The sequence below is a fragment of the Erythrolamprus reginae genome, chromosome Z, assembly GCF_031021105.1.
Source record: "Erythrolamprus reginae isolate rEryReg1 chromosome Z, rEryReg1.hap1, whole genome shotgun sequence".
Lineage (NCBI taxonomy): Eukaryota > Metazoa > Chordata > Lepidosauria > Squamata > Dipsadidae > Erythrolamprus > Erythrolamprus reginae.
In genome coordinates, this window is record NC_091963.1 from 125312043 (window position 1) to 125326409 (window position 14367).

Below are 14367 nucleotides of genomic sequence, written 5' to 3' on the forward strand. Positions count from 1 at the left end.
AGATGAAGCACCCATGATAGACACTAGTCTTTTTTTGCTTTTCGGTTTTCACAGGGAAAATTCTTCAACTAGATCATTTTTTTCTACTGTCTTCCGCATTGTGCATGCCAATTATCGAAATATCTTAAACACTCGAATGACACTATTTTATTGCAACAATATTTATATAGAGAGGAGGCAGTGTTAAGTGAATCAAATTGGGCCTGGGGCAAACTAGTTTCACATATTCCCTACTCAGTCATGAAACTCAATATGTGCTCTATCTCAAATGGTTGCTGTATTTTTTTTAGAGTGGGAAATTATGTATGCCAGCTCAAGGAGAACATGAAAGATAATTGGAGTCATCTTTTGATGACCCATCCAAATAGCACACGGTTCAAACAACTAAAATCTCACTATGAATTGTTTCTCCCCTTAATCTTATTATAGTCAGGAACCCAGAAGCCAGCCACTCATTTGCTTGTGACTTTCAGAAACGATCAAGTGATCCTGACTTAAGGATCTGACCATGCCCCTTCGGCATGCAGAACATGTTTGCCTGCATGACAGATGCTAGGCCTTATTCCACTTACACTGTAGCGTGCCAAGATATACGCTCCTGCTCCAACTCCAATTCCAATGATGCTGGTGAAGCTGTGGAAAGGAAAAAAGAGGTTGCAAAGGGCAGTGGAACAGAGGCTGTCTTGATTTTTCAGTGAGGTTCAGGTGGAGAAACAGTTTCCAAAATTTGTTTTCAACTTTGATGATTTTGTACTTTTTTTTTTAGTATTTGCAGTTTGAAATGTCACAGGTTTCGTTTTTCATCTTGTGTAATTTTAGCGTCACTATTTACATTTTTTTCCCTCTCTTTCCCATTGTCTATATTTATTTCTTTACATAATAAGGGTTGGCATCTACAGCCTGAGAAACCTCATAGCTGTAGATTTATTTATTTATTGTTGCTTCAGATACCCATTTATCTGGTTCAGGTTCAGTCATTATGAAATATACAACTATAGCATAAGCCCTAAAACACACTCATCACAGTTTTTTAAAAATAGCCTTCTGTTAAGAAAAATGAAATTATAATCTTACCTATAATTACTCAAACTTTAAATATCCATTTAGACATGGGCCGCATCGTGTCAACTTAGCCTATAATCAATTATCAGGTTTTAAGACACCACTAAACCATCTTCTAATGAATTACTCTATCTACATTTCATAAGCTGTAAAATACCAGTTGCAGTGCCTCAAAGAATGAGCAGAGTATGTATCTTCTTTAAAACAACCCTTTCCCCCAAGATTATTCAGTTGCCCATTGCTGCTGCTATGTGATCTCAGGTAAGACAGAGAATATAGAAACATAGAAGTCTGACGGCAGAAAAAGACCTCCTGGTCCATCTAGTCTGCCCTTATACTATTTTCTGTATTTTATCCCAGGCATGTTTAAATTCAGTTACTGTGGATTTATCTACCACGTCTGCTGGAAGTTTGTTCCAAGGATCTACTACTCTTTCAGTAAAATAATATTTTCTCATGTTGCTTTTGATCTTTCCCCCAACTAACTTCAGATTGTGTCCCCTTGTTCTTGTGTTCACTTTCCTATTAAAAACACTTCCCTCCTGAACCTTATTTAACCCTTTAATATATTTAAATGTTTCGATCATGTCCCCCCTTTTCCTTCTGTCCTCCAGACTATACAGATTGAGTTCATTAAGTCTTTCCTGATACGTTTTATGCTGAAGACCTTCCACCATTCTTGTAGCCCGTCTTTGGACCCGTTCAATTTTGTCAATATCTTTTTGTAGGTGAGGTCTCCAGAACTGAACACAGTATTCCAAATGTGGTCTCACCAGCATTCTATATAGCGGGATCATAATCTCCCTCTTCCTGCTTGTTATACCTCTAGCTATGCAGCCAAGCAAGACATGACTACTTTAAATAGCTGTAGACATGTATTACGTTTTCAGTTTCACATCCTTTAAAGAAGCATGGTGGAATCAAATTCAAAGAAAGACTCCCTTCCCTATCCTGACAGGCACACATCCTATCATCCTCTTCACACTCACTTGACATATTGCAAGATGCAGGGGATCATGTCAGCCAGCTGGTCCAAAGAAGGATACTGATACCTAGAAAGGAAAGAGAGAATAGGGGCTGCATTAGACAGCCTGATCCACTTCGCACCCAACACTGTGAGTGGGGCAGGAACGGAGGCTACAAGGCTCACCCCAGAGGGAAGGCCGGGGCCCCCTCCTCCATGCCAGGTGCGTCCACATGTATCACCACGAAGTTCTTTATGATCTCTTGCATGTCCTCAAAGTGGAAGAGAGTGTCGAAGCACGAATGATCTGGGGTGGGGATGGGGATGAGGAAACAGAAGAAGGGGGGTGTCAGGCTGCAAAAGGGCAGGTGATCATGCCATCGGAAGGGCAAGACCTAATAAAACAGAGACAGCCCTACTGGGAAGTAGCCATAGTATCCTAGGTGCCAATCAATGTGCTACTATGATATTTTGCTGCGCAAGGCAATCCTGTGCATCCGTAGTGGGTTCTAAATCCCTTTGTGGGATTTGGAACACGTGCATGTGAACAATTTCTGTGCATGCACAGAAATGTCCCTGGTGCATGGGCAGAACCGCTTGCTGCAGGCGCTACCGGTTCTTAGAACTGGATGGAACCGGGAACAACTCACTTCTGCCATGTTTATTGATAAATATATCCTCCTGTATTCAGAATATTGAGGAAATATGTAAAGGGCTTCCAATATTTGCCTCAAACAAACCTCACAATAAAGCAAAACATTCAGAAGACTAGATAAATCTGAATTAAGCAACTTCCATGCCTCCATGTAATAGATATTGAAGGTGGGAAACCATAAAGGAAGAATTTAACCAAATGGGTAGAGGAAGAAATGCAAAACAGGCTGCAAATCATTTTTTTAAAAAAAAATATCGTATTAGAGTTTTAATTTGGAATCTTAACTTTAAACTTTAAAAATACATTTTTAAACAGGTAAAATCAAGTACTTTTTAAATGTAAAAATCAGTAACTTTGTGATAAAGTAATGTTTTCTAAACTTATGGTTTTCTAGAAATGGTGCAGTAGATTTTAAGAGAGACTCCAATACATGGTATTGGATTGAAGAAAATTGGTATAGAATTGGTGTTTTCTTTTTTACTTAGAATTGCACTTTTGCTTAGGACAACAAAAAATAACTCTTTTCTGTCACTTAGTAACTATTTGGTCTTTTGCAACTCAGATCTGGTATTCCTAATTTTGAGTGGAAACTATGAAAGGGCCAAAAAACCATCAATTAATCAGCAAACACATTTTGTTTTGATTTAAACTCTTTGATTGTGGCAGGAAGGCTATAAATAATATTAAAATATACATGTAATTTTTGCAACAATCCTATGAGAGACATCATTATTGTTTCTGTTTTCCAAAGAGTTTGACTCCACATTAAACTTGTTTTAATGATAACTGTTCCAAACTTCTGCTGGGAAATTAAACATTTCCTAACCCATAAGCAGAAATAGTCAGATGGAATAAAACTATTATGTATGGTAGAGAAAGAACAGCTCGTTTCCTTCCTTTGTTTCCTGTTTCCCTTTTTTAATTAAGTGGCTAATTTCTTCTAGCAATTGGAAGAAGGAGGATGGAAAATTAGCTGCTAAAATAAGGATAACTATGGGGAGGATTCAACCATCAGCATTTTATTCTTTTCCCTTAGTATCTACAAATTTTACTGCATGCTGCTGTATGAATTTTTTGGAGTGTACAGTAGACAACTGTTTTGGAGAGACATGTATGGGGCAGACTCAGGATTATCTGCCTAATATCTTCATTCAAAGATCATCAAGCAGTGGATTTGGAGATCTAGAGTGTTACTATGTGTTAGTTCATAGCATGCGAGTGAAAATATAGACAGAGGGCAGAAGAAAGTAAAACATTATCCATAGATAAGAGGAAAGCACAATAATCTCACTTAAGACTATGGAGACTCCCTCCCTCCCTCCCCTGTATTTTTGCAGCCAAGATTTCATAGTTTAGTCTGGTAGGTCAAATTGCAGCATGCTATCAAGGGCAGAGGTGGATTCTAACTTATTTCACTGCTGATTTGCTTCCTCCCACGCTGCATGGCTGGATGCATTTGCGTAAGCATGTGCACATGTGCAGTGCTGATAATTTACATTCTGCACATGTGCATAAGCAAAAAATAGCTTCTGTGCATGTGCAGAAGCCAAAAACAAGATGGGGGCTACAGACCAGCACTAACAGAACTGGGCCCATAATATCACCACTGGTTTACTAACAGTTCTAAAGAACCTGTTACAACTGGTAGGAACCCACCTCTGACTAAAGGTTTCTAAATCCCAGTTCTCTAACAATAGCATTGAAAAAAAAATCCACTCATGAAATTCCCCAATTTGTACTAATTCAGATATGCATTTATATTTGTATATATAGGTGTCATAAACAGCAAAGTAACTTGTTTTCCATTTTCATTTCCTTCCCTCAGCTATGACTTGGAATTGTGATTTAGTTGAGCTTTTAATAAAACACAAAATCAACACTGCATGTATATACATACATAAGATTCTGACCTTGCCAAATGAAAAATTCTTGGGATTTTTCCAGAACAATAAGATCTTTTTATGACTGTATGAGCTCCACTGAAGTTCTATATACTCTCTTGGTAAATTGTGTTAACTGTGAAACTCCTGGTTTCCCATCACCCACACCCCCAACCAAGTGGATGTTCTGGTCTTACGATTTTGTCCCACATCATGATAGGTGAGGATAGCTGGACGTTTGGGCTTGGGTGTTCCATGGATGGTGATGGTCACAACCCCATAAGGTGTCTCCACTGTGTGTTTCTGTAAAAGAGGAAGAAAGACTAAGATGAACAAATGAAAGATTGCAAAGATTCTAGGCCTGTGTGAGTAATTGCAATGAATTACTTATTATGAATTCATAGAAAGAGAAGTTAAATTGTGAGGATTGATGAGACCTTCAGGCAACATCTTCAAGTATTTGAGAAAACTTTGCATGCTCATAAGCATTCACTCTGCGATGTGGGATCCAACAAATTAGGATTCTTCAAATTCTATGTAAATGAAGCTTGTATGTATTTATGGACACAAATAAAAAATTATTCCTATGGAGCTCAGCATCACCAACAGCTTTTCCATATAAAAAGCCCAAACAACTTGTTGGGGGGGAAAGTCCTTTGGAGCCAAAAGACAACACAGAACTAGCAGAAGTTCAAACATTACTTAGGGGCAAGTCAGTTATGTATGTGAGGCTAGGTAAATATAGTGTCTGCATTTAAAAAACCATTATTGTACACAAATGTTTAAAAAATCCTGACTTTTGCAGATTAATTAGCTTATTTTGCAAAATGTATTTTGCTTTTCCATATAACACCTGCCTCTTTCCAATTGCTCAGTCTAGTTAAATTTCTAGGGAAATAAAGCAAAATAACTCATCATGGAATACTTTTATATTTTTAATTAAAGGGAGGGTTTTGCCTTCTCTTTCTGCTCAAGATCCCCATGTACAATTGGTGGGCCACTGTGTGACACAGAATGCTGGACTCGTTGGGCTTTGGCCTGATTCAGCATGGCTCCTCTTGTTCTTATGTTCTTATATTCTAATTAAAAGTGCAGTTTTTAAAACATCTTGTATTGAAGGGAAGTTCTCATAGCACTGATACAGGTAGTCCTCAACTTACATCAGTTCATATAGTGACTATTCAGTTACAATGGCACTGAAAAAAGTGACTTATGATTGTTTTTAACACAACTATTGCAGCATCCCCATAGTCACGTAATTAAAATTCAGATATTTAGCAACTGACCCATATTAATGATGATTGCAGTGTCATATGGTTAGCTTTTATGACCTGACAAGCAAAGCCAATAGGGAAATTAACAGCCATATTACTAACTTAACTGCAATGATTCACTTAACAACTGGGGCAAGGAAGGCTTTAAAGTGGGGGAAAACCCCCACTCTCACTTAGTAACAAAAAATTTGGGCTCAATTGTGGCTGCAAGTTGAGGACTACCTGTAAAAGACAGAATTATGCCTCTTCTATGAACTACATTGTTTTGTTACCTACAAAGCAGTTGAAAAACTGGTATTTTCTTTTCCTGCTTCCCTCTCACCGTCTATATATATATTTAAGGGATGGAACCTTCATTATTTTAATCAACACTATTACTGTTGGAATTCTGCATCCTCATTGAAAACAACTACAACAATACTGTAGCTGTAAATATCTCTATTTTACATGTTTTTTTGACTGAGAGCAATTCTCAACCTCAACAACTTTAAAATGTAGGGTTTTCAACCTTCAGGATACTATCGTTAAAAGGTCATGTTTGTTATTAAGTTTTATGGTTCTTGACAGCTCTTTTTCTGTTTATTCCTACTTGGAATTCAGCTCAAGATCCTTATGCCAGGCTTCACTCTTCAATATAAATATTAAATTTATAATATATAAATATAATCTGAACTGTAAAGCCTATCTTGAATGTGCACTGAAGGACTTGGCAGGTTAGAAAGTGTGACTTTCAGAGACAGTCTTGTTTGGCACTTGCCAACCGTAATGTTAATGTTGTCTATTCTACAATTCAGAACAACTGCTCAATTCATTACAAAGAGCAGACTATTTCCACCTTGTAGTTTTCTTAATGCCCGGAGAAGGACTTGGGTCAATAATGAAAAACAATCAAGTTCTGTTTCGTTTTGCTTTAAGTTCATTGTTTATTCTCCCAGCCCTTCCTGCTAAGATTTTTCTTTGATGGCACACAAGTGAACTCAATGTGTTCAAAAGCAACTGTAGAAGTAGGAAAGGGCTGTGCCATTTGGCACCCAGAGATATTTCTTTCCAGAACCAAAATAACACAAGGCAAGAAAAGGAGGGAAAGTGGGAAATGAAGAAGGCAGCTCAGAAGACAGGTAGCCAGTTTAGATGTAATGAGTATCTTGAGGAAGGGGATCATAAAAGAAAAAAAAAGGAGTGGAATTTTATAGATGGAGATGAATAACAACAAATGAAATACAATGAGTATAGGTAGTCCTTGATTTAGAACTGTTCATTTCATTACAACAGTACTGAAAATTGCAACTTATGACCGTTTTTCAGAGTTATGACCTATGCAGCATCCCAATGATCATGTGATCAAAATTCAGATGCTTGGCAACTGGTTCATGTTTATGACTGTTGATGTGTCCCAAGGTCATGTGATCACTTTTTGCAACCTTCTGACAAACAAAGTCAATGGGGAAGCCAGATTCAGTTAACAACTGGGTTACTAATTTATCAACTACAGTGATTCGCTTAGCACCTGTGGAAAGAAAAGTCGTAAAATGGGACAAAACTCACTTAACAATAGAAATTATGGGTCCGATTGTGGTCATAAGTCAAGGATTACCTGTATTGTAGCTAATTAATTAACTAGCTTTTTTTCCTCCCTCTTTATTTAGAAGACCAGGGGCTTATGTAGTGGATAAAGTGTTGGATTGACTGAAGATATATAAATTCAAGCTCCCTGTTGACTCAGCTTACTTCAAACTACTTACAGGAAAGAAAGAAATTGGTAGGAGGCATGACTTCCAAGAAAATAATGATTGTTGTTATTATGAGTATTGAATACCTGAGCCTAGTTCTATTAAACCAAATACAGTGATACCTCATCTTACAAACGCCTCATCATACAAACTTTTTGAGATACAAACCCGGGGTTTAAGATTTTTTTGCCTCTTCTTACAAACTATTTTCACCTTACAAACCCACTGCCGCCGCTGGGATGCCCCGCCTCCAGACTCCCATTGCCAGCGAAGCACCCGTTTTTGCGCTGCTGGGATTCCCCTGAGGCTCCCCTCCATGGGAAACCCCACCTCCGTACTTCCGTTGCCAGCGAAGCGCTTGTTTTTGCGATGCTGGGATTCCCCTACTGGGATTCCCCTGCAGCATCGCAAAAACCCAGAAGTCCGGAGGTGGGGGTTCCTATGGAGGGGAACCTCAGGGGAATCCCAGCAGCGCAAAAATGGGCGCTTCGGCTGGCAAAAGGGGTGAATTTTGGGCTTGCACGCATTAATCACTTTTCCATTGATTCCTATGGGAAACATTGTTTTGTCTTACAAACTTTTCACCTTAAGAACCTCGTCCCGGAACCAATTAAGTTTGTAAGACAAGGTATCACTGTAGACCATTACTTATGCATTGAGGGGTGGCATGGTGGTTGTATCTTAATTATTGCATATATAGGCAATCTGTATCCATTTTTGGATGGATTTATGCTGTAGGAGAATAATCACATATCTTAATTTAATTTATTCCATTATTAATTCCAAATAATGGAATATCTCTAGCATTTCCAATAGAAGAACTCATAGCATTTGCATATTTGCATATATATCTGGCCCATTAATAAGATGTATAAGCATTATTCTGAAACTTCTGAAATGGTCTACAGTCCCTACTTGACCTGGTAATAAACAGCAATTTTATTTAATCTGGCTACACAACTTTCTGGTATTGGCACTTAACGGTGTCCTGCAGCACAGCTTGTCCAACATCAAGAGAAGATCAAAGTGGGGAGTCTGTATGCTTCTATTTATAACACAACCCACACGGGCACATAACAATATTCATTACAGGCAGACTAACCCCACACCCCACTGGAATTTAAAAAAATATGTCAATAGTGTTCCTTTCGATGGGTCAGTTATTCCTTTAGCCCGAACAAAAACGGCCAGAGATAAAAACTGGAATTGATAATGTGTAGCTGTGAGAAAAGTTGCAGTTCTAACATTCTGTCTACAAGAGACCCCTTCCTACTTGTCCATTTATGAAATTGTGCATCTCTTCAAGCAGTTATGTCTTAGGTTAGCAGTCATTTAGGTAACAGGTGAAAACCGCTCCATGTTGACATGAGTAATTATGAAGTTATTTCTCCTGCCTTTCTTTGGATGCATTACAACAGCTACTGTTAAAGGACTGAAGTGTAATCTAATATAATCTTGGATTGTTTTATAGCTTCTCCTGTATTCTGCTTTATTGCTTGTAGTTTTTATTACCTTTGTAGCAATTCTAGATGGGTAGCGACAGAGCCTGTGACTGTTTGGCAGCCTTTCTGTGTGGGTTCAACAGGTCCAAGGAAGCCACTTCCCCACAAATAGAAAAGCCAGATAGATAGGCAAAATTGGTGAAACTAATTTCTTGCTATGTCTCTATAGCAAAAGATGATCTGTCAGCAGTTCTCCTTCATTTGCCTTCCTTTGCTAAAACAAGCAACAGAAGAGGCAAAAGAATGCATTTGATTTTGTTAGCAAGCACTACTGAAGTTTTCTAAATTATTTGATTCCACCAATAGGGATTGATTGATTGATTGATTTTGACTTCTATGCCGCCCAATCCCGAGGGACTCAGGGGGGCTTGCAACAGAGTAAGTAAAAAAAAGTCAAGATAGCCATAATTGTGTGGTTTTGACTTTTTTTACAACCTCCCTACTCCACCCTCCTCTGAGAATGCCCCTGTCTTCCCAAGATGTAACAGAGTTCCCCAAAGAGCAGGGGCTTATTAACTTCCTCTTCTCTTCAGTTTAGGCAGAACAAATGGTGACCTTGGCTTGGAGAAAGGAATTTTTGGTTGTGTCTAGTAACTTTCCCCTCTGACTACTCACTGCCTCTCCCATGCCCCCTTGTTTTGTGTCAGGCTGAACTCTCTAACTCCACATGAAGGCTTGGCTTGTTCCTGTTCTCATCTTCAGAATGGAAGGCTGGTCGTAAGTAAATACCCAAAGCCAACACTAAACTTCATTGCCATCTTAGAGGGAAGCCATAACCAACTTCTTGCACAGTATGGTCATACTTTAAACAAAAGGGATGGGAGGTAAATTCAAATTTGGTGCTGTATTCTAACCTTTCCCCCTCCCCATTTAAATCACAGTATTCTCCAAACTCTTTTACCTCCTTAATTCATTCCACATTTTTGTTTCCTTCCCCACTAGCTATTAACATTCTGAAGCTCCCAAATAGGCTTATTTCTCAGTTCAGCTCTTTTGGATAGTTTGTATACATGCTTAGATTTGCTAATCATTTGCTTTGTCTCCAAACCTAAAATGGAATCACTATCTTTTATTATTATTATTTTGCTAGCTCTCAGCAGCAAAAATTTTATTGTTTGAGTGAATGATAAATAAAACTAAATGTGCAGCTGACTGAACAGGACTCGAACAGCTGGTAAGCTTGGGGGCCAAATCTCCTGGATTCACCCACGAGTTCAGGGGATGGAATGCGAATTTAAGAGGGTCAAGCAGTTCAAAGTAACAAGCATTTGCTTGTAAAGCTGCTGCAGCCAAGGGTCTAAAGCTCACTCTTCTAGTTTGGAGCATGGGCTTGAGTCACCTCACAGATGGTTAGATGGTGTAAGAAAACTTTTCCAACAAGAAAGAGAAATCACCAATTGGTATCCAAAGTAGGATTTCTTGGCCGCTTTTTTTTTTAAAAAAAAAACTCTGTTGTGTCATATAATCATACTGTTATCCTGTATTCCTATTGTAAACATTGGAAAAAAGAGCCCACGTGATAAGTCCAGTCAAGGGGGCTAACGACTAGGCAATTATCTATTTAGGTGCATGACAGGCAGGCATTGAAACAGGTGCATGATGGCACAACAGGACTGCCAATGGACCAATAAACAGCTCAATCTGCTCTTATGCTTTTCAAAACTGTTTAATATTCAGGGATAAAGGGAAGCAATAAGTATAGTCTCATGCTGGGACCCACAGCTTAAGCTGTCGCTGCCACACTAAAGCAAGGATGTTTGGGACATTTGGCCACCCCATCGATGAGGAAAGCTGCTAGGGGTGAAATTCGTAGTACTGCTAGGGGTGAAATTCTACGTAAGATCATATCATGAAACAAGAAAGTTAATTTCATATTCTCCGCCCAATAAATAGATGGCCAGTAAATGAAATGCTACAATTAGAACAAAACACAGAGATTTTGTGACTTAATACCATTAATTTTTAAAAGTGACTTACAGCTTGACCTCATGCTTTAGGCTATCAGAGCATGCCCATAGTCATGTGATCAAATTTAGGCACTTGGCAACCAGCATAATTTGCAGTGTCCCAGGATCATGTGTTCAATAAATATGCAACCTTCCCAGCTGGCTTCCAATAAGTAAAGACAATGGGGGAAATCAGATTTACTTAATGATTGTGTGATTCACTTTATAAATGCAGTGATTTGCTTAATCATGGCAAAAAGGGTATAAAAGTGAGCATGATGCACTTAAAAACTACCATGCATAAATAATTTGATGATTACCTGAATACTACAATGTGCCAATAGCAAATAAAAAACAGGCTACTTAAAGCCAGGGCTTCTGTGGAGATTTGTTACTTCAGTTTTATTGTCTTATATAATGCAAAATGGATCAACTTGGGGGAAAGGGAAATTTTATAGAAGGGCAACCACATGGACTATAGGAGGACTTTGAATCCCTTGGATGGGAATGCCTCATTTGAAACCTTAGAGAGCTGTTATCAGTCTGTGGATAGCTTTAAAAAAGTATGGTAAGCCATCATTTGCAGAACAAGCCACTAATAGCTAGGTTCACACACCACACTAAACCATAAAACATAGCTTATAAATCTAAATGGCTGACTTCATATAGCATTCAATGCCAAAACTAATAAACAACATTATGCCAAGTGTGATATTTGAAGCAGTCAAGACCAAAAAAGATCTGGTTTTAAATAGCATAAATGGTAAGAAACATGATAAACTTTTTAAAAACAGTCTCTGCTATAGCTAACCTCATATTTGCTGCTTATCCATCTACAGTGGAACCCCGACATAAGAGCTGCTCTACTTAAGAGCAACTCGAGATAAGAGCTGGGAGGGGAGAGATATTTTTGTTCTACTTACAAGCCCAAATTCGAGATACAAGCGCCAAGGAGCTGTCTCCTGAAGCCAAACGCTAACTTCCGCGTTCGGCTTCAGGAGACAGCTGCGAAGCGGCGCGCGTGTTTTAAAAGGTTGCAGCCGGCCTGGGATCTCGGGGGGGTGCTTGCAGCTTTCTTTCTTGCTCTTTTTCTTTCTCTCTTTTACCTTCCCTTCCTCTATTTCTTCTTTTCTTTCTCCTTCCCACCTTCTTCCCTCCCTCCCTCCCTTCACTCATTCCTCTCTTACTCTCCCCTTTCATAAGTTTCCTTGCTTCCTTCCTCTGTTCCTGTCCCTTCCCTCTTTCCTTCCTTCCTTCCCACCCTCCGTCCATTCCTTCACCCATTCCTCTCTTGATCGCTTAAAGCCGGTCCCTGGTGCAAAAAGGGTTGGGGACCTCTGTCCTACAGGATTGGGTGGCAGACAAGTTGAACATATGTAAATTTAAAAGTTTAAGAAAGTTTACAAGTTAAGTGAAAGAAACTTCATTATTCATTTATATGTACATGTACATTTCTTCATTAAAAACATGTCTTTCTGCATAATTTAGACTAACTGTGAGTTTTTTGAGGGCTGGAACCAATTAAAATTATTTACATTAATTCCTATGGGGAAAAGTCGTTCGAGATAAGAGCTGCTCGACTTAAGAGCCCAGGTCCGGAACGAATTAAACTCGTATCTCGAGGTACCACTGTACTTTCATATGCCTCAATTATAAAGCAGAATAATTGTTTGAAACCTAAGTCTTTAATTCCGCTTACAGTTTAGAAACAGTTTAGAATTTCTGATTTATTTATTATTTATATAAAAGATTTATGCAGTCATCCTGAGCTCATTTTGGATTGAAGGCAACTAAACTGTGAACCAAGTACTGTATCTCCAATTCTATGACGCCTGATAGCTTTGCAGTGGATAATTTCCCTATAGTTACCATTTTTGGTCTGGTTAAAAACCAAGCAATCACCAATGCAAGCCTCCCAACTGGTTTGCCCAACTTTGGAACAGATAATATTGATTTGACGGTGCATAAAGCCATTTTCTTAGCACAAAGACAAAACTACGTGGAAAACCTTGTTGTTGGCTCCTTTGCAAAAGTATCTTGCCAGAAAAAAAGTGACTGCTCTAAAAATGTTCCTGATTTGTAATCTCTGTTCCAGGAATATCTCCTGCTGAACAAAGAAGTCACTGCTTTTCCTGAGTTTACCCAGACAAGTTGCGCTTCTTTCTTCCAGTACAAATAAGGAGGAAAAACCCTTTAGTTACATCTTCCTCACTTTCTCCCTCCTCGTGGGGAATCAGTCATTACAATTTATCTATCTGGCAAGACTCTTCTCCTTACTTGCAAATACCAGGCTGGGTAAAGGTAGACTTATGCAATACCTCCTTCAACAAAACAGGTGATAGTTATAATACTGGGTCTACCTGTATCCATTTTCTTGTTCAATTGAGGGAGAAGACCAAAAAAAATGGACACAGATAGACTCTTTGGCTTCTTCTGAAGTTAGAAGTTCTTGCAAGCCAAAGGGAGGAGGAGAAAGCATGGGTTCTGCCTTTTTGAGTAAAATGGAAAGGATGGCATGGTAATATTACCTGGCCATATTCCTGTAGAAGTTTGGCTGTTACCAGTTCAGCATCCTAGAACACAGAGAAGGGGGAAGGGGAAGAGACAGACAGGGGGCAAGAAGGTAGCAAGTAAGAGGAAGAAGAATCAGTTATGGGGAAGGGTGGGGGGGGGGAGAAAAAGAGTGTGCAGGTTTTTTTCTCATCGGTTGGCACTCTTAAAAAAATAAACCCAGCATGGATTGCAAGCAGCAAATAAATTCATTAGAAAGCAGTTGCGCTGTAGAGCTGCAGTACATGGATACAAGAATTTGTGTGTTCCAGTTTATGTTTTTAACAACTTGCTCAACTGATGCGGCCAAATCCTTGTCATTGGCAAAGAGGAAAACCTGTCTGTTTTCATTTTTTTGTGAAACTTGTATGACCAAAGATCAGCTGCACATAAAAATACAATGCATTCTATCTTTAAGCTGTTGTCTTTGTAGCACCTTGCCTGGTTTAAAGTTTTGGCGAATTCAAAAGCTTGCATAGTTTTTGATGCCCTGCTTGTATGGATTTTGGACTTTATTTTTCTCTCTCCTGAACCAACACAGCTGTCTTTGTTTTTTCTGGGCAAGCTGTGTTTCTGCACTAACTGTTCTCCTAGCTCCATGTCCCATGACATATTGGGAACATCTGCTATTATTAATTATGGTGATGCCCTGGATTCAAGAACCACTGCTGGGAGTGTGCCGTACTAATTCCTATGAAATATTTTTACTAATAGTTAAATTGACTTAATTAGTAGGATATCTATGTATATGTGGTGTTTCCCTCCAGAAATGGGGCTACTCCTGTACCTTTAGTAGTTGTATAG

At 38.8% G+C, this 14367-nt stretch overlaps 1 protein-coding gene across 2 annotated transcripts in view; it reads right to left on the minus strand.

Moving 5' to 3' along the window:
* Window positions 1–14367, minus strand: part of NDRG2 (NDRG family member 2) — a 63749-nt gene that overhangs the window by 32914 nt on the left and 16468 nt on the right. For both annotated transcript variants that reach the window (XM_070726954.1, XM_070726955.1), the window contains 4 exons: window positions 4759–4864; window positions 2213–2333; window positions 2052–2114; window positions 573–633 (listed from right to left, as the gene is read on the minus strand). In XM_070726954.1, coding sequence (XP_070583055.1) covers window positions 573–633; window positions 2052–2114; window positions 2213–2333; window positions 4759–4864 — 351 coding nt within the window. The remainder of the gene's footprint in view (window positions 1–572; window positions 634–2051; window positions 2115–2212; window positions 2334–4758; window positions 4865–14367) is intronic.